Here is a 20121-nt window from a genome sequence, read left to right as displayed (position 1 = left end):
CGGGGGAGCCGTCCCCTGCCCCTGCCCGAGGCGAGGCGAGGCGGCGCCGGGACTCTGCCCAGCCCGGAGCGGGAGCGGAGCTCGGCCGGGCCGGGCCGGGCCCGCTGGAGAAGCCCCGCCCGGGGGGGCCATGGCCGAGCGGGCCGCTGCCCAGGTAAGGCGGGGGTCCCTGCGCTGCGCCCCCCGGACCGAGCCCCGCGCTCCGGAGCCGGGGGCGGGACCCCGCTGGGTCTCTCGGGCCGGCAGCTCGGCCCAGGCCCGGATCCCGAGCCCCTGGCGCCCGCCCGGGGTCTCCACGTGGCCCGGCCGCGCGGGCGGGGCGGGGCGGGGCTGGGGGCGGCTCCCGGTCCCATAACTCCGAGCGGGTCGGAAACCCCCCGCCCGGCGGCCGCCTCCGCGCTCCCCACGGCCAGGGGTCCCCCAGCGCTCGGGGCCCCCGGCTTCCCCTCGCTCTCAGCCCTGCTGTCCCCTAATGCTCGGGAAAGTCTCCTGCTCCGGCGGGTGCGCGGACCTGCAGCCAGCTCTGGGGAGGGGAACGGCTTTTCGGGGCACAGCTAGGCAGGAAAGGCCCCGGGGTCTTGGCCCACGTGGGGGGGAGGTTGAACGGTCAGGGGTTGCCCAGCTTTAAAATAACATTACACTAAAACTCGTCTGTATTGTGATGCTACTGAGCCAGGCTTTCTAACAAAACGGGGGAGGGAGAGCTCAGTGGTTTGTGCATTGGTCTGCTAAACCCAGGGTTTAATCCTTGAGGGGGCCATGTAGGGATCTGGGCCAAAATCTGTACTTGGTCCTGCTAGTGAAGGCAGGGGGCTGGACTCGATGACCTTTCAAGTTCCCTTCCAGTTCTAGGAGATAGGATCTCTCCATAAATTATTAAAAACAAGAGGTCAAAAGGCCTCACAACTGCGCATAATAGTGATATTAGTCTATGTAAATTAAGAACTGAAACCCTTTACTAGACGTGGAGAGACAAGTGACCGAGGAGACAACTACGCCCATAAAACCTGACGGTATGGATATTTCGAGACTATGTCAGTGATCCCTATTAATATGAGACACCCCATTCTTGAATATCTGCCCCATTCTCTAACTTTCATAATAAAAATGTACAAACTGCCATCACAGTAATCCATATATCATCAGTTGCAGTACCGGGCCTGTACTGATGAAATGCATAACGCAGCTCCGTAGATTCCATGGAAGTGTTTATAAAATTCATAATACGTAATATCAAAAGACTTACAGAAACCTTCATCCAGCTGCCCCACACCCATAAACAGCACAACCTCAACTAACATTTATTTCCCCCTTCTGCAGGGCCCGGGCATGTGGCTCCAGCACCAGTCATGACAGATGCACTCTCGGGTGGTGTGTGCCAGTTCAGATATCCTGCAGTATCTTGAGGTTACTCCTGGCAAAAAAGGTTCCCCCTTCTCCTTGTAAACATTGTGCAGATCACAGCAGCCCACGGGAATAAGGCCCACATTAATGACACTGGCATCCATACGGTTTTGAAGGCAGTGCCAATGGGATTTCAATCTGCCAAAAGCACATTCCACCGGTATCCTACAGCTACGGAGTGTGTGGTTGAACCCTCCTTTGTCAGGTCCTCTGAAATTGGGCTAAGGTTTCATAAGCCCTGGCAACGGGGTAAAGCAGGGTCCCCTAGAATAACTGTGAGGACAGTGTATAACAATGTCATGCAGTGGGACTAATGTCCCAGCTTGTCCATGACAGTAAAGTCCGGATCTTTGGAACACCCTAGCGTCATGCATCCTGCCAGTGCATTCCCCAGTTGTGTCCATGAATCTGCCCCTGTGGTGGACTAGGGCCTGCGTAATGATGGAGTGTACGTACCCGTGTGCTCCCTGCAGCGGGCAAACAATAGGTGCATGAGTTCCAGCGGAGGCCCCAGCACAATTTGGAAAGCCTGTACTCCGAAAGCCGATAATTATGACAGGAACGTTTGCAATGCCCATCAACTTTGGGTGCATAACAGTCCTGGTCACCTCACAGACCTCTGCCACAGCCACCCCACAGTTGATCTGCCAGCCTCAAAGTGGTTAGCCACAGACCTGTAGCAGTCTGGGGTAGCCAGCTTCCTGAAGCCTATCGTGAGCTGTTTCTGCACGGGCGTGGCCCCCCTCGTGCATGTGTTCTGACACTACAGTGGGGGGCAAGCTGATCACAAACCTTCAGGGATGTCTGCGTCTTCATCCCAGGTCTGCCTGATGATGGGATCCCACCTGTCTGTGCTTGTGGCCCCGCTCCAGAAGTGCCTGTCTCCATAGGGGGAGTCTGCATCTAACGCAACAGACATGAGCAGCTGGCATGTCAGTACCCCCCTCTGGGAGGTGCCTTGGGCAGGTCAAAAACTGCCACTGAAACGCCCAGCAGCATCTCACAGATGCTCCGCCTGTGACGGGAAACAGGGCTGACAGTGTGAGGTGGAGAAGTTCTTTCACCGGCTCAGGATCCACATCGGTTCTGGCCGCAGGGAGCATGCGGACACAAAATGGCTTGGCTGGATGTGTTCTTGGGCTCTAAACACCCAGAACGCTTCTGGCCAACTCCCATGAGACAGGCAGACAAGTTCTCCCACAACCCCCAGTGAAACAAGCCCCAGGGCCTCAGCTGGCGAGGGAGCCAGGAATCCTGGGATACAATAATATATGCGCCCACAGAAGCTGAAGTTCTGACTCATGGATTCTAAGGCCAGGAGGTACCATTGTGATCACCTAGTCTGACCTGCTGTGTGACACAGCCCAGAGATCTGCCCCAAAATGATTCCTAGGGCAGATCTTTTAGATCCAACCTTGATTTAAAAATTGTTAGTGATAGAGAATCCACCAGGACCCTTGCTAAATTGCTGCAATGGTTAATTACTCTCACTGTTAATATATATATATATTCCACCTTATTTCCCGTCTGAATTTGTCTAGCTTCAACTTTCAGCCGTTGGGTCGTGTTCTACCTTTCTCTGCTAGATTGAAGAGCTCATTGTTAAATATTTGTTCCCTGTGTAGGTACATATAGACTGTAATCAAGTTTCCCCTTAACCGTCTCTCTGTTAAGCCAAATAGATTGAGCTCTTTGAGTCTCTCACTTTAAGGCAGATTTTCTAATCCTTGAATCATTCTCATGGCTCCGAACCTTCTCCAAGATATCAACATCCTTCTTAAATGGTGGGTACCAGAACTTCACACAGTATTCCAGCAGCATTTGCCAAATACAGAGACAAAATAACCTCTCTACTCCTACTTGAGAGTCCCCTGTTTATGCATCCCACAGCGTCACACGCTTAGGTCTGTGTATTGTAGGAGGGATGCACCTGTATAATTGTGAAGCCCAGGTTCCCATTGCAGTGTGGACGGGTTTGGAAACACGGAGTGCTCAAGCCTGGGTCCCACAGATCCGGGCTTAGCGTGCAGTGTAGACATATCCTCTCTGGCCATTTCTGTCCGCAGCTGGCTTTGCCTGACGGGGACATGACCACAACTCCACTATCAATTTCTGTCTGTTTACACAGGGTTCAGAATGGGATGCAGATTCATGGCATTTGCTGCCTCTAAAACCCTCTGTTGTCCTCAAACAAAGGTCAGTGAGAGAAGCTCATGATCAGACTACAGAGTGTTCCCTGGGGGCTGTGATGGCAGCAGTTCAAGCAGTGGAGAGGAAAGTTAAGTCCTACACCCTGCGATTGCTGAATCTGGAGAGGAGACTGGGCAGTGCTGAGAAGAAACTAATAGGCTGCGAGAAAACAGCATGGGAGTTTGATACCAAGCTGGAGAGTAAGTGGGCCATGTTGGGAACTCTGATCCAGGAGAATAATCTGCTGCAGAGGAGGCTGGAGAACGTGGAGAACCTGCTGAAGAACGGGAACTTCTGGATCATGCGACTCCCCCCAGGCACTAAGGGGGAGGTGCCCAAGGTAACAATACCATAGAAGGGTAGGACTGGAAGGGACCTCGAGAGGTCATCTAGTCCACTCCCTTGCTCCGAGGCAGGACTAAGTGTTATCTAGACCATCCCAGACCGGTGTTTGACTAACCTGTTCTTAAAAACCGCCAACAACAGAGACTCCAGCAGCAAAAATAAAGCCCAACCTTGTATCAGCTGTCTTGAAAGGGCCTTGCATATATGGCAGGTAGGTTCTGAAATTCAGCATCAGACGATGGTTAATAATGAGTGAACGGTCCGATTTGTGCCTGACCAGCTGTCCAGGCTGTTTCCTCATTCATTCGAGGCTTAGGCTTTGTCTACACTAGAGACCTTAGCGTGGCACCGCTGTACGGTCTCCGTGCGATCGCTCTGTGCTGATGGGAGAGAGCTCTCCTGCCAGCAGAATGAAACCACCACAACGAGCGGCCGGAGCTATGTCAGCAGGAGAGCGTCTCCCACCGGCAGCGCTGTCCACACCGGCGCTTCTGTCGGTCGGGGGTGTGTGTGTGTTTTTTTCACTCCCCTAATTGACAAAAGTGCTAGTGTAGACATGGCCTTAGAGTGATAGCTGTAGTTTAGCACATTAATCGCGGGGCCACGTAGCACAGCTGGTTACGATTTGTGGAGCCTTTGGCAGCTCACCTAGGATAAGTACACTGGAGTTGCCAACTTGAGTTGATCGAGGGATAGCTCAGTGGTTTGAGCATTGGCCTGCTAAACCCAGGGTTGTGAGTTCAATCCTTGAGGGGGCCATTTAGGGAACTGGAGTAAAAATCTATCTGGGGATTGGTCCTGCTTTGAGCAGGGGGTTGGACTAGATGTCCTCCTGAGGTCTCTTCCAACCCTGATATTCTATGATTGCCAATTAATTCAAGTCAGAAAGCACATTTATACGTGCTAGTCTAGACACTGTGTAAACGGGTGGGGAGCAGACCTTTGTGCTATGTATTGTGTTCGCGTTCACAGGCACCATCCAGGCTGGGGCTCCATTGTACTAGGCACAGCACAGACATATAATAAAAGCCAAACGCTCTCTTGCATACCTTCATCTTTAATTCAAGATGGTTATTTGTAATTGCAGCAAAAAGTGCTGAATGTGCAATACATGTGATTTCAGGTGCCGGTGACGTTTGATGACGTCTCCGTCTATTTCAACGAGCAGGAGTGGGCGAACTTAGACGAATGGCAGAAAGAGCTTTACAAGAACGTGATGAAAGAGAATTATGAGACCCTGATCTCCCTGGGTAGGGCTTGGGTTTTACTTGTATATTTCCAGCTTTGCTAGGCACCAGCTTGGCTGCCCCCATGTTCCTTTGATTTCTGGTGGTCAGCACTGGCAGCCAACGGAACCGTTCTCCGTGATCAGATCCACACACTCTCCCATTTGTAAGGAGAGCATGAGATCCACAACGATGGTTCTGATCTCTATATCTCAAGTGCTTTCCAGCGTTACATACACAGACTTTCAGGGCAGAAGGGATCGTTGTGATCATCTGGCCTGACCTCTTGTAACACAATTCAGGAATTGCTGGGTGAAGTTCCATGGCTTAAGCCTGATAATTTGTGTATGAACCAGGTTCTGTCTTTTAGAACAACATCCAATCCTGATATAAAAGGTGCTAATGATGGAGAATCTCCTACATCACTTGGTAAAACATTTATTTATTCATGTCCGTTCCCCATAAAGAAACCTGCTAGGTTCCTTGTGTGGTTTGCGATGTAAAATCACCTTTGTCAAAGTCCGTCTCTCAGGTAGCAACAGTAACTTTCAGTCTGTTCAGAGGGGATGAGCCCCCCTTCTGAAGAACGGTCTGTAGAGATGGAAAGAGCATGTTCTCCTGCTGATTCCCCAGACAGCTCCATGTCGCAGTAGTTTGTGTGTCCCTTCCCCAGACAGGCACATGCAGCTGATAATACGGGGGTCAGAAGAACTGCTCTTTAAATGATTATTAAAGTTGAAACAAAATGTTTCCTATTAATAAAGCCAGTCCCCTTTTGTAAGATCTCATGTCATGATCTGGTTACGTGGGCTGGCTGCAGGCTTGAAAATAGGCAAGAGGGTTGACTTGTACTGCTCATGGGGCATCAAGGCCCCTTGCATATGTGAACCCTTGAATTCCCCTCTTCGAGGAACAAAACCCATCTCTCCTGTGTCGCTTTTGTGTAGGAATCCTAATAAAATGTTTGCAGCCGTCCAGCTCGCCCACCACTTCCAGTGGCTTAAAATCATTTACAGGTCTGTGTAAAAAGAGCTCAACCAATTATGAATGAAACATGCGGACTCTTAATGTCCTCTCCTGTGAACAGATTCTGCTGTTTCCAAACCTGACATCCTGTCTCAGATTGAGCGAGGGGAAGAGCCCTATCTAAGGGATCAGCCAGGATCCCAGGATAGATCAGGAGAAAAAGATCAGAGTGAAGAGGGATCAGAGGAAAATGAAGTCCCTATAGACGCCTGCCCAGGTGAGTTATACAGGGCGTCACAGCATGCTTCACTATGGCTGTCCCTACCCCATTCAGGAAATCTAGCTGTGCAATGCCACCGTTGGGAGCAATGTTGGGAGCACTACTGTGGACAGGGCATGGGTGTTCAGACCACTGTGTCATTTAGGCCTGCTCTGATCCTTTTTAGACAAAGGAAATGGAGTAGATCTAATCTACCTGGGTTTCAGGAAGGCATTTGATACCATTCACATGGGAGATTACTACTTAAATTGGAGAAGATGGGGATTAATATGATAATTGAAAGGTGGATAAGGAACTGGTTAAAGGGGAGACTACAACGGGTCATACTGAAAGGTGAACTGTCAGGCTGGAGAGAGGTTACTAGTGGAGTTCTTCAGGGATTGGTCTTGGGACCAATCTTATTTAATGTCTTGATTCATGTCCTTGTCACAATAAGTGGGAGTGTGCTAATAAAATTTGCAGATGACACAAAGTTGGGGGGGTATCGCCAGCACAGAGGAGGACCGGAATATCATACGAGAAGATCTGGAGGACCTTGAAAACTGGAGTAATAGAAACAGGATGAAATTTAATAGTGCCAAGTGCAAGCTCATACACTAACAACAATTTTTGCTATAATCTGGGGATGTATCAGTTGGAAGCGACAGAGGAGAAAGACCTGGGTGTATTGGTTGATCACAGATGACTATTAGCCGGCAATGTGAAGCAGCCATGAAAAAAGCTAATGCTGTCCTAGGATGCATCAGGCGAGGTGTTTCCAGTAGAAATAGGGAAGTGTTATTGCCATTATACAAGACACTAGTGAGACTTCATCTGGAATACTGTGTGCAGTTCTGGTCTCCCATGTTTGAGAGATGAATTCAAACTGGAATAGGTGCGGAGAAGGGCTACTAGGATGATCCGAGGAATGGAAAATCTACTTTACGGGAGGAGACTCAAGGAGCTTGGCTTGTTTAGCCTAACCAAACGAAGGCTGAGGGGAGATACGATTGCTCTTTTTAAATGCATCAAGAGGGATAAATATCAGGAAGAGAGAGGAGTTATTTAGCTTAAATGCCAATGTTGGCACAAGAATAAATGGATGCTAACTGGCCATCAACAAGTTTAGGCTTGAAATTAGACGAAGGTTTCTAATCATCAGAGGAGTGAAGTTCTGGAATTGCCTTCCAAGGGGAGCACTGGGACAAAAAACCTAAATGGTTTCAAGACTGAGCTTGGTAAATGTATGGAGGGGATGGTCTGATAGGACTGCCTACAATGACATATAGCCAATCTGCGACTGCTAGTTGCAAAATTTCCCAGCAGCCGGAGATGGGACACTAGATGGGGTGGGCTCTGAGTTACTACAGAGAATTCTTTCCCAGGTGTCTGGCTGGTGAGTCTTGCCCACATGCTCAGGGTCTAACTTATCACCATAGTTGGGGTCAGGAAGGAATTTTCCCCCAGGTCGGATTGGCAGAGACCCTGGGGAGTTTTCAACTTCCTCTGCAGCTTGGGGCACGGGTCACTTGCTGGTTTGAACTAGAGTGAATGGTGGATTCTCTGTAACTTGAAATCTTTAAACCATGATTGAGGACTTTAGGAGCTTAAGGGTTAAGAGGTTATGGGTCTATTGCAGGAGTGGAGGGGCGAGGTTCTGTGGCCTGCGATGATGTGGTGATCACGCTGGTCCCTTCTGGCCTTAGAGTCTATGAGGTAGATGTGGTGATAGGAATACAATGGGGTTATGTGTGATTGTTGCAAGGAAGAATGTAGAAAACTCCTCCTGGAAAAGGGATGGAGAGAGAAGTGGGGCGTAGAATGGAATAAGGACACAATAGTCCAGGACTCACTTACCAGCATCCTTGATGACTGACAACACAAGTGGGGTCCCCATCTCCAACAAGAGGCTTGGCAGAGAATAAGCTGAGCTGCTTGTGTGTGTCCAAGTTGGTCGTTCGCTCCAGTTAGGGCTGGGTGAGTTCCTGCAGATGGGAAGCACTGAAGCGAGCAGGTGATGCATGTGGGGACTCAACTGGAGTTTGATTAAAAGATGAAGAAAGGATGTTGTTGTGGGGAGTGCTGGGGAGATGGGCGGAGAGAACGGGGAAATGAGGACCTTAGCAGTTACGGGGTAATGGGAACATGAGACTGGGGTGGCTTCCGGGTTATAGTGAGGAGGCTTGGAGAATAGGCCAAAGGTGTGACCCTAAGGAGGTGGCCGAGTAGATAGGATTGCTAGAGAGGGATGACTGGGAAGGGGATAGAAGATGGTCTGAAGGGTCATGAACTTGGATGCTGATCCCATGGCAAGAGGAGAAGAAACTGATGGGGTGAGATGCCCCCGTTTCATGCCGGAGAGTGGTGGAAGAGGGGAAAGGAGAGTCCCAAGAAGTTCGCTGGGCAGTAGCAGCCGGAGCTTTGCAGGCAGAGGGTATTTCAGAACGCTGTTAGTTGGGGTGTGTCCCTGAGGAAAGATGATGGGGCTCAAGTACCAAGTCTTGATGATGGGAAGGTTGGGTTTTTTTAATGGAGGATGTGGAGGGATTTCAAATGCACGGGAAGGTGGGTGAGGGGCATGGTGGGGGCTGAGAGTAGCGGTGGTGAAGAAGGTTTGTAAGAGCTGAGGATGCAGGGGGAAGGGCAGCAACTGAAACAGAGAAGGTAGAATTTGGAGTTCTAGAATCCAGAGGGACTTCGGTGGCCCTCCCTTACCGACATCTGGGTGTTTGCTGGTCATTTTCCTCCACGTCTTTGCTTCAGTCCCAGGTAGTTCTTACTCTGACCTGTTCCCTTTCAGAGCATTTCACGGCTGCTTAACTTTCAGCGTCCCCCAAAGCTTCAGGAACATGTCGGAATCCATTCAGAGCCAGTCTCCAGCCAAGAATCAGCAGAGGGCAGAGAAAGGGGGCCAGATCTTTCAGAAGCCCTGTGTGTGTCCAGCGTGTAACGAATGTTGCTCTTTTTCCTTTGGACAGAATCTCTGGTTTCTACCATGGATATTTTATCGTGGGTTATACAAGAGGAGGAGCCCTGTGAGAACAATCAGCCAGGTCTGGAGGGGAGACCGAGCCCTACAGACCTCAGCACTGGTGAGAAACCGATTAACCCAACGGAACCCTATGATTTCTATGGTTCTACCTCTTTTCTGCATATGGGACGTCCCATGGTCCCGTGCATTCCATTCTTAGCTCTGCTACTGGCTTTTCTGGGGCCTTGGGCAGCTTCTTTACCTTTCTGCTCTGTAAAATGGGGAGAATGATGTATTCCTTCCCTGGTAAAGCGCTTTGAGACCCACCACTGAAAAGCACTGTGTAAATGTTTGGTGTCACCAGCTCGTGATGTGCCGCCTTTCCTCCTGTGCTAACTGAGAGAGAGAATCATAATTCTAGTGATGTTCTGGTCTGCAGAGAGTGTGAGATCAGAAAAGTGAAAAGCAAGTGTTGCTAGATGGCACATCATTGTAAGAAGTGGTGGGGCAGAGAGGTGAGGAGGGGGGACCCTGACTTACCATCTAGCAAGGGCCTAGTGCTCTTCAGTGGTGGGTGAGATGTGACTAGCCAAGGACGCTTGTGGGCCCCAAATCAGGTGTGAGTCAGTGTCCTCAATGGATGTGCGATTTGTGGATCAACGTGGAAAAAAGAGAACACAAGAACAGCCATACTGGGTCAGACCAATGATCCATCTAGCCCAGTATCCTGTCTTCTGATGGTGGCCAGTGTCAGATGCTTCAGAGGGAATGAACAGAACAGGACAATTTTGAGTGAACTGTCTGCTGTCGTCCGCTCCCAGTTTCTGGCAGCTGGAGGCTTAGGAATACCCAGAGCATGGGGTTGGGTCTCTGACCATCTTGTCAAATAGCCGTTGATGGACCTATTCCTTTTTGAACCCCGTTATACTTTTGGCCTTCACAACATCCCATGGCAACGTGTTCCATAGGTTGGCTTGGACGGCATGAAGAAATATTTTCTTTGGTTTGTTTTAAATCTGTTGTGTATTAATTTCATCAGGTGACCTCTAGTTTTTGTGTTCTGTGAAGGGGTAAGTAACACTTCTGTATTCACTTTCTCCACAGCATTCCTAGTTTTAGAGACCTCTGTCCTATCCCCCCATATTTGTCTCTTTTCTAAGATGAACAGTCCCAGTATTTTTTTAATCTCTTACATGGAAGCTGTTCCAGACTTCTCATCATTTTTGTTGTCCTTCTCTGAAACTTTTCCAATTCCAATATATCTTTTTTGAGCTGGGACGACCAGAACTGCATGCAGCATTCAAGGTGTGGGCGTATCATGGGTTTATATAGCTGCATTATGATATTTTCTGTCTTGTTATCTTTCTCTTTCCTAATGGTTGCTAATATTCTGTTTGCTTTTTTGACTGACACTGCACATTGAGCAGATGTTTTCAGAGAACTCTCCAGAATGACTCCCAGATCTTTCCTGAGTGGTAAAAGCTAATTTAGACCCATCATTTTGTATGTATAGTTTAGATTATTTTTTCCAATGTTCATTAAGAACATAAGAACGGCCATACTGGGTCAAACCAAAGGTCCATCTAGGCCAGTGTCCTGTCTCCCGACAGTGGCCAATTCTAGGTGCCCCAGAGGGAATGAACATAACAGATAATCATCAAGTGATCCATCCCCTGTCGCCCATTCCCAGCTTCTGGCAAACAGAGGCTAGGGACACCATCCCTGCCCATCCTGGCTAATAGCCATTAATAGACCTATCCTCCATTACTTTACACTTTCCAACATTCAATTTCGTCTCCCATTTTGACCCTGTTTTTTAAGATCCCTTTTTAGCTCTTCGCAGTCATCTTTGGACTTAGTAAATTACTCAAGATAGTTATCATCTGAAAAACTTGCCACCTCACTGTTCACCCCCTTTTCCAGATCATTTATTAATATGTTGAACAGCACAGATCCCGGGGGGGACACAGCTATTTACCTTTCTCCATTGTGAAAACTGACCATTTATTCCTACCCTTTGTTTTCTATCTTTTACCCAGTTACTGATCCATGAGAGGACTTTCCCTCTTCTCCCATCACTGCTTAGTTTGCTTAAGAGCCTTTGGTGAGGGACCTTGTCAAAGGCTTTCTGAAAGTCCAAGTACACTATATGCAGTGGATCACCACTGTCCACGTGGTTCTAATGGATTGGTGAGGCGTGATTTCCCTTTACCAAAGCTGTGTTGACTCTTCTCCAACATATCATGTTCATCTAGGTGTTATTTACTCTAGTTTCAACCAATTTGACTGGTGCTGAAGTTAGGCTTCCCGGCCGGTAATTGCCGGGATCACCTCTGAAGCCTTTAAAAAAATGAACAGTATATTCGCTACTCTCCAGTTGTCTGGTGTACAGAGGCTGATTTAAGCGATACATTAACTGCCCCAGTCAGTAGTTCTGCAATTTCATGTTTGAGTCCTTCAGAACTCTTGAGTAAAGGTAGAGGGCAAAGGAAGTTTAGTGGGCAAGTGTGCTGGGTTCCCTCCCAACCCTGTTGTGGCGTAGGTGGAGCTGGCAGTGCTGTAATGGTTCAGGAAGGTTGACTAAGACTTTCTGTTAGAAGATGCTGTTTTCCGTTGTGGAGCAGAGGGGGCAGGTGTAGGAGCCAGGGAGGGGGGCATAATGCATGTGCAGAAGAAGGCTGAATGAAAGATGGCACAGGCAACGTTACTTCTGGCATTTCTAACTTACAAGTGGTTGACTTTGCAGCCTTCACGTTCTTTTAACGTAGTGGGGTTTTTTGTAGGGAACTTCATTTCTACAGGCTGAAATTCATCCCCTGTGCAGAAGACCAGCACAAGACCTATGCACAGCTTAACCTGCGCTGCCCACGTGCACATCCTCTGGGAATGTCCCCCTCAGTGTTTTGCACAGCTGATACAAAGACACAGTCCCTGCTCCAGAAAGCACTTTATAATCTCATTGCAGCCGCTGCATAGAAAAGAAAACACTGGCGTGGGAGTGAGGGAGGACGAGGGTTACCTGAGTGAGATCACATGGCTGCTCTCGGAGGGTTGTACGGAGCTTGCTGGGTCTGCTAAAGTTACACATTTCTAATGGGAAACTAGTTTGCCTGCAATATTCAGCACTTAATGCTCGTGTTAGTGTCCAAATGGCAGGTGCAAGGTAATTGCAGAATCCGCAAACTCCACTTTCTTACTCTCTCTACTTTCAGTAGGATCTGAAAAGATAAGAGGTCTGTACTCTGTGTGCGTGCGTATTTTATATCTCTATACATATTCTATGTTTTCTGATTCTACAGAGAGTATAGAGGCTGCAGAAGAGAGTGTAGTTTGCAAGCCCTGCGTTTATCTTGCTCCTGCAAGTTTTTTCAGTGTGTCTGCTAAAGTCTTTCCTTTTCTACATGCTGAAATAGGCTAAAATATGCTGCCCCTCCCCTTCTCTGAAGTGCACGTTCCCAGACTCCTCGACGCTCCCTTTCTGCAAAGAAATCCGCCCTGTTGGGACCCAAGTGTGTCATGAGTCTTCCAAGGACTCTTGTGTCCCAAGAGAATGAAACGAATAACCTTTGTGTTGCTGGTTCATTTCAGGAGATGGCCAGTTAATGACAAAAGAAGCCAGGTTTGATGGGGATTGTGAACCTGAAAATCTGGAGGCAGAGGGGGAATTACCAGGAAGACCCAGAGAGAAGGTCCTCCAGACCTTGGCCGAGAGCCAGTTGTGCTCTAAGCAGCCAGACCCCGAGGAGAAAAGGTGGTGTGACTCCACTGAAGGGGAGAGTGGCTTAAAGACGCTGAGTGTCTGCCCGCGGAACCGCCCGAGGGACCGACTATACCCTTGTACAGAGTGCGGGAAGAGCTTTCGGCTGAAGATCAACCTTATCATTCACCAGAGGAGCCATGCAAACGAGGGGCCGTACGAGTGTCCTGAGTGTGAGATCCGCTTCGCTTCCAAGCAGCATCTTGCTCTGCATCAGAGGATTCACACAGGAGAGGGAGCTCCGGCACCTGGACTTGGGGAAAGCAGCGATCTGGAGCTGAGACTCTGCCCAGGAATGGAGGCCAAGGGAACCGCCCGCAGAAGCACGAGAAGCAAATCCGGCATCGGGGAGCACCGGCCGAGCCACACTGATGAGAGGCTGTACATGTGCCGCCCGTGTAAGAAACACTTCTCCCAGGAGATGGATCTAACGAGGCACCAGAAGACTCACAGCAAGATCTTCCCAACGTGCACCGTGTGCTGGAAGACGTTCACCTGCTCCTACAGCCTCCGCAGGCACCAGATGGTCCATTCTGGAGAGAGGCCGTATCACTGCCCCGACTGTGAGAGACGCTTCGCCCGCAAGCTGAACCTCTTGCGGCACCAGAGGGTCCATGCCAGGGAGAAGATCCTGAGGGTGCGGCGAATGCACCGACAGATCGCCCGGCATTCGCCGCCCTCTGAAGCACCGGGGCAGCCGCTGCAGGGAGAAGCTGCCAGCTCCCAGTCCACAGAAACCTTCACTGCTCACCAGACAACGCACCCAGGAAAGACGTGATCGCTGCACCCACTGCAGCAAAAGCTTCTACCGTGACCAGTCTCAATTACCAGTACAGATCTCACACTGGGCGAAGGGAGGGGCTTCCCAGCTCCCAGCACACGGGGACAGCCCAGCCCCACTGGCTGTAAGAACAGGAAATAAGGCAGTCGCCGGCGAGGACTGATAAATTACCACCTGGGAAAGGATGCAGCAAGCGTTGGGTGATGTTCTTTGGCCTGGGTTGTGCAGGAGTTCAAAGTAGATGATCATAATGGTCCCTTCTGGCCTTATCTAGGGAGTGACGCCCAGGTGAGCATTGTCCAGCTGCCTCTGAAATGTCAGGGTGGCTGGAATCTCAGGGAAACTGTGTCAGTGTCTAGGTGCATCTTGGAGCTGAGGGGGCCCGTCTGAACTGTAGAGAATCCACAAGCCCGATAACTGGGGCTTTCCCCTGCAGGGGAACGGAGCAGGAGGGAGTGCTTGGATGCCATGGTGGGGATGTTCCTGTGGAGGCCCGCACAGTTCAATATGCTTTGCAGTTCCTTATGTTCTCAGCAGGGCTTTCTAGTTCTCTGCCTCTGCCCTATTCGCTAATGCATTACCTGATTCCCACGTCGCTTTCCCGGGTATTGGAGACTCTGCTTGTCAGTTAGACTTTGGTTTCATTCAGCACCGATCCCGTTAAGGTTTTACGAGGCCGAGAGGTTGTGAGCCCCAAGCACACGCTGCGGGGGGAAGGGTAGGAGTGGGGAGTAACTTGATGGGGGTTTGGATCCCTCCCAGCTCCACCGTCCTCGCATTATGCAAACTGATGTGGAGACAGGCAGTATCCCCCATGCGTGCCCTTTTGTGACTGAGGGACAGAGCCCCCCAGCAGCACAGAGTGGGGGCATCCAGGTCTTAGAAGCTACTGGGGGGGAGTAGGTGTAGGATAAATATGAAATTAAAGAATTAGGGTTAGTAAATTGCTCATTACTAGGCACGTTTAGAGCAATTGCATAAATACCATTTGGCCTTTGGATTTGACAGTTTGAGTGGCATGGTAATAGCCTGCCTCAGTAATAATTCCAGCAGAGGGGTTGAGTCTCCAGCAGTCCACGGGTGGAAATCATGACTGCTCTGACCCATCATGTGACGCTGAAGCCCATCACTGGCTTTGGGAAACACTAACAAATGATGGGAGACACACGGGGCTGGCCAGATGAAAAGCCAGTCAGGCCTAGCTCCCTTTTCACTGTCCCAGACCGTCTCGGAGTTGTAGCGAGGAAAGCAGGGCAAGGAACGGTTTTCCCAGCTGCAGAAACTGCCGGGACTGCAAAGATTTTTTCCTGTTCTGCATCGGGCCAAAACTCAGACCTTTCAAAAATTTCCCGAGACATCTGCCCTGCCAGCAGAATAGCCAGTAGCCCAGAGGTTGGGGCACTCTGCAGAGATGTGGGAGACCCAGGTTCGAGGCTTGACTCTGCCTGATTCAATCTCAGGACTTTGTAGCTGAATTTTTTAATATATAAATAATCGTATAATTATGTAAGCTGTGTGTGGGTAATAGATTAGAGTTGTCCATGTGGTAGAATATGAGTAGGCTCCCAGCACAGGGGCATGGGACTAATGAGTGTGGGTCTCTGATGAGTACGTAAGGCTGTAACGCTAGGCCTACAGGTGTTAGGGCTGTAAGATGCATAGCATGGCCAGAGAGGGTCTCGGAGCTAGAACAGGTGGGCATGACTAGTTGACTGAAAGATAACCCTGTTCCAGGAACGTATGAGATTACTGTAAAAGGTGTGTTAAGTGCTGATATTCAGGAAACTGCAGCATAGGTTCTAGTCTGTTCCTTGTATAATGCACCAGTTAATACCGCAAGGTGCCCGAGAGTGACATTTTGGGGGATTTTGTAATGACCTCACATTGCTGTGGTAACTCATTGACATGGATGTTAGTGAGAATGAGGGGACAGCCAGTGAGGAATGTGGGGTGTGGAAGCATGGATAAGGGAGAAGGGGTTGCAGCCTGTCCGTGTATATATGAGCCTTAGGGTACGTCTTCACTACCCGCTGGATCGGCGGGTAGTAATCGATCTATCGGGGATTGATTTATCGCGTCTCGTCTAGATGCAATAAATCGATCCCCGAACGCGCTCCCCTTTGACTCCAGAACTCCATCAGGCCGAGAGGCGGAAGTGGAGTTGACGGGGGAGCCGGGGCCGTCGATCCCACGCCGTGAGGACGCGAGGTAAGTCTATCTAAGATACGTCAACTTCAGCTACACTATTCTCGTAGCTGAAGTTGCGTATCTTAGATCGATTTCCCCCCTTTCCCTCCCCCCGCAGTGTAGACCAGCCCTTCTTAACTCAGGATAAGAGGTGTTGCCCAGTCTGTGTGCTGGTGGGATGCACCAGGTGATGCTAGGATGACAGCTGATGATGATGATGATGAAGGAATGACTTACATTCTAGGATCCCCCAGTAGGAGATGTGACACTTGAGTGATGCTGGTCATAGGGCCAAACTCTTTGCACTCTCGCCCTGTCTGCTGTTGTGTTTCAGTATCTGGGGGATTGTTTATCTGCTGAGTGGATTTGTTAATAAAGGGACTCATGATGAATTGCAGTTGTTTCTCGTGTGCTCCTAGAGTCTCTTATTCCAATGATATTGATGATGATATTCCTGATGCTGTAGTCCTCAGGAGACCAAACCTTTGTTGACCACAGCGATCTAAGAGATTAATCAATACAACTGTCTATTAATTATGCTGCAACTTGAATCTGATTCTCCCACATCCCAAGGGAGTGCCTGACCCAACAAGCTATTGGCTATTCTGGGATGTCTCATTTTCTCTTGTTTTGACCAGAAATTCCAGCCTGCAGCTGAGAGAGTTCAGTTGAAACTGATACGTTCCCACAAAAAGTTCATGAGGAATCTGCATTTCCCGATGAAAAAACAGTTTGGTAGGTGGCTGCTAGAAGAGATGACATCAAAGCAACGACAGGGTGAGTCAAGTCAGAGACATCAGGTAGTAGGCGCTGTCTGCAGCTGGCTACTAGGGGCCAGTTTAAATGCATAGGTTCCCAGGTTTGCTTTCTGTTGTGGCTGAAAACCCAGAGTGTGATGTAACAGTTTGACATTAACAAATCTGGCCCCTTTCAGAGCAAGCCGTAAGGTGTGTGGGTTTGGTTAGCATGTTGTTTCTTTATTCCATCAGAGCACCGCTGGCCATTTTGTGTTGGCAGGTGTGGGTAGCACTGTATCACTTCTGCATTTGCAATGTTTAGTATTGTGGAGCTTGGTATAGAGGCAACTGCCATCAGACGTCACTAAAATGGGTGAGAGGTTGCACACACAGTTTTCAGATTCAGAAGCCAGAAGGGACCATTGTGATCATCTAGTCTGTCCGGTAACACAGGCCAGAGAACTTCCCCAAAATAACTCCTAATGCAGAGCTTCTGGAAAACATCCCATCTCGATTTAAAAATTGTCAGTAATGGAGAATCCACCACGACCCTGGGTAAGTTGTTCCAATGGTTAATTACCCTCACTGCTAAAAATGTACATGTTATTTCCAGTCTGAATTTGTCGATTTGTCCAGCCATTGGCTCGTGTCCTACCTTTTTCTGCTAAGTTGAAGAGTCCATTATTAAATATTGGTTCCCCATGTAGATACTTACAGACTGTAATCAGGTCACCCCTTAACGTTCTTGGTTAGACTCAAAGAGCTCAGTCTATTTAGCTTATCACTATAAGGCAGGTTTTCTAATCTTTTAATCATTCTCGTGGCTTGTCTCTGACCCCTCTCCAATTTATCAACATCCTGCTTGAACTGTGGGCACCAGAACCGAACGCAGGATTCCAGCAGCGTTGCACCAGTGCCAAATACAGAGGTAAAATACACTGTACTCTCGAGATTCCCATTAGAATCGCATTAGTTCTTTTAGCCACATTGTCACACTGGGAGCTCACGTTCAGCTGATTATCCACCAAGCCCCCCATATCTTTTTCGGAGTCCTGGTTCCCAACATAGAGTGTAGTGTAGTGTGGTGTAGTGGTGACTCTCCCATTACAGGGACTGGTGAGGCTCTGGATGCAGACACATCGTGCTGGTTAATTTGTTGAGTGGTTGGGCTTTTAAAAGAACCAACTAGGAACGAGCCCATGGAGTGCACAGCTCATCTCATTGCAACACGTACTTCCCCTGCTCCTGCCTGTTATCCCTGGTTCTCATGTAGACGCCGATCCTGCAAACACTTGGGACCTGATCCAGCTCCCATTGAAGTGAATGGAAAAACTGCCAGATCAGGCCCTCAGTGCTGAGTAGAGTGCGTCGATTCATTGGTTTATTTGGGATCGTTCAAGCGGAGCGCTCACTATTTTGGTGGTAAGTGTTTGCAGGACTGAACCCCAGGGCTACAGTCAAGCCATCCCGAGGGTTGAATTTGCCCATGTGGCTCTGACTAGAGGCTCAAGGCTCTAGATTGTACATTCTTTATGATTGAGACTTCTCATCTTGTATTAATTCCACGTGTGCCTCTTTAGTGGTACAGAAATAGTAATGGATCTGTATATACGTTCTCCTGCGTCTTTTGGCTTTGCTTTACTTGTTTTATTAATTTGTATTACCATTCACCTAGGAGCCCTAGTCAATGGATGCAGGGAGACGGCCTTTTGTTAACTTTTGTATATTTCACAGATTAAAAAAATAAATGGAAAAGAATCACAATAAAATGTGCTATTTGAGTCAGTGTAATATTTGATGGTTTTGTCTCAAAAAAAGTTCATACAGTTTTTTCATATATATACACACGCACACAATTATCAGTATTAATCATTCTGGTGATCGTTAATCATCTGTCACAACAAATCCTGCATCTTGGCAGGGGGTTAGACTAGATGACCCTTGCGTTCTCTGATTCTGTTTTGTAATAAGTTATAACTAGGCTTGGAAAGACAAGATTTTTATCAGCAAATGTCAATTTCACCATACACCCAAACCCATGAAAAAAATATTTCCATCAATAATAATCAACATTTACCTACAGGCAAAGTAAGAAAAATGCTGCTTGAGAATTTACTAGAGTTTGATTTAAGGATATTTGCTTCGTATTTTTGACATAGGAGGGCGACCTTTTTTTAACGGTTATAAAGCGTTAACTTTTTGAATCTGTCTCTGTCATTAATTATTGTCTGATCTCCCCCCTCCATAATTTCCTGCAACTGTGAAAATTTAAATCGATAAAAATAAATTGCTTAAAACCCATAATTTTGTGCAACTGTGAAAATTTTTAAATTGATAAAAATTGAAAAAAAAAATACTTAAATCAACATTATCCATTGAAATTACAAAAAAGATGGAATTCTGCCAAGCTAGCTGTAAGTCAGTGGGTCTCAAACTGTGGGTCAGGACCCCAAAGTGTCTTGCAACCCCATTTTAATGGGGTCGCCAAGGCTGTATTAGAGTTGCTGGGACCCATGGCTGAAGCTGAAGCCTGAGCTCCACTCCCACCCACGGCAGCTGGGCTTGGGCTCCAGCCCCCTCTTCCCCCACTCCCCCCGGTCATGCAATCACTTTGTTGTCTGAAGGGGGTCCCGGCGCAGTGAAGTTTGAGAACCCCTGCTGTGAGTAGATTATTAGTCTAGATCAGTGGTTCCCAAACTTTAACAGCCCGCGAACCCCTTTCTCTAAATTGTGAAATCTCATGAACCCCGCTCCTAAAAATGAATATTTCCAGGGTTTTAAATTTAAATTTCCTCAGTGTGATGGATGCGCTTGCTTTGCTCTGCATAGCTCTTCGAAGTCTGGAACCTTTGGAGAAAGATAGTCTCAGGTCTGGTTCAGCATCAAGTCTGTTTCTGTATTTGGTTTTCAGATGTGCATACGAGGAAAATGCTTTCTCGTACAAGTATGTTGTTGAAAATGGTAACAAAACTGCAGCAGCTTTTTCTGCCAGAAGGGGGTACTCGTTTCTTAAACTCAGCCAAAAGTTGATCAATGACAGATTTCTGAAACTCCTTCTCAGTTCGTAATCACAGGAGATCTCAATCAATTTCTTTTTCCTCAGTGTTCAAAACAGCTTTAGGACCCTTGCCCAGCATAGAGGAGCCTTTTCGGAGGGTGGCCAAGGTAAAAAGGGTGGCTCTAAACCAAGAGAGCCCAAAGCACAGACCTCCAGACTGGAGCGCTGGGAGAAGACCACAGCCCAGTTGGAGCCCCAGAGGTATGGGGGTGGGAAAAGGGCGCAGGCCGCATAAACCTT

General features: G+C 48.5%; 1 protein-coding gene across 2 annotated transcripts; it reads left to right on the top strand.

Annotated features, from left to right (window-relative positions):
• Nucleotides 1–31: 31 nt before the first annotated feature.
• On the top strand, nucleotides 32–18604 carry LOC128830948 (zinc finger protein 777-like). 2 transcript variants are annotated; one of them, XM_054016913.1, is made up of 6 exons: nucleotides 32–154; nucleotides 3533–3934; nucleotides 5063–5189; nucleotides 6253–6408; nucleotides 9369–9482; nucleotides 12950–18604. In XM_054016913.1, exons 1-6 carry the CDS (start codon nucleotides 131–133, stop codon nucleotides 13894–13896), a joined length of 1770 nt encoding a protein of 589 aa, XP_053872888.1. In that variant the 5' UTR covers nucleotides 32–130; the 3' UTR covers nucleotides 13897–18604. The 2 variants fall into 2 exon arrangements, with proteins under 2 accessions (XP_053872888.1, XP_053872890.1); XM_054016915.1 differs by lacking the exon at nucleotides 32–154 and adding an exon at nucleotides 597–1013.
• Nucleotides 18605–20121: the final 1517 nt, after the last annotated feature.

This window comes from Malaclemys terrapin, chromosome 2, assembly GCF_027887155.1.
Source record: "Malaclemys terrapin pileata isolate rMalTer1 chromosome 2, rMalTer1.hap1, whole genome shotgun sequence".
Lineage (NCBI taxonomy): Eukaryota > Metazoa > Chordata > Testudines > Emydidae > Malaclemys > Malaclemys terrapin.
This window is presented reverse-complemented; position numbering and strand designations above follow the sequence as displayed.

Coding starts and splice junctions, on each gene's coding strand:
- LOC128830948 (XM_054016913.1), top strand. CDS start 131: ATGGCCGAGCGGGCCGCTGCCCAG. Junction 6,409..9,368: donor CCCTATAGACGCCTGCCCAG/GTGAGTTATACA, acceptor TCCTTTGGACAG/AATCTCTGGTTTCTACCATG. Junction 9,483..12,949: donor CCCTACAGACCTCAGCACTG/GTGAGAAACCGA, acceptor GGTTCATTTCAG/GAGATGGCCAGTTAATGACA.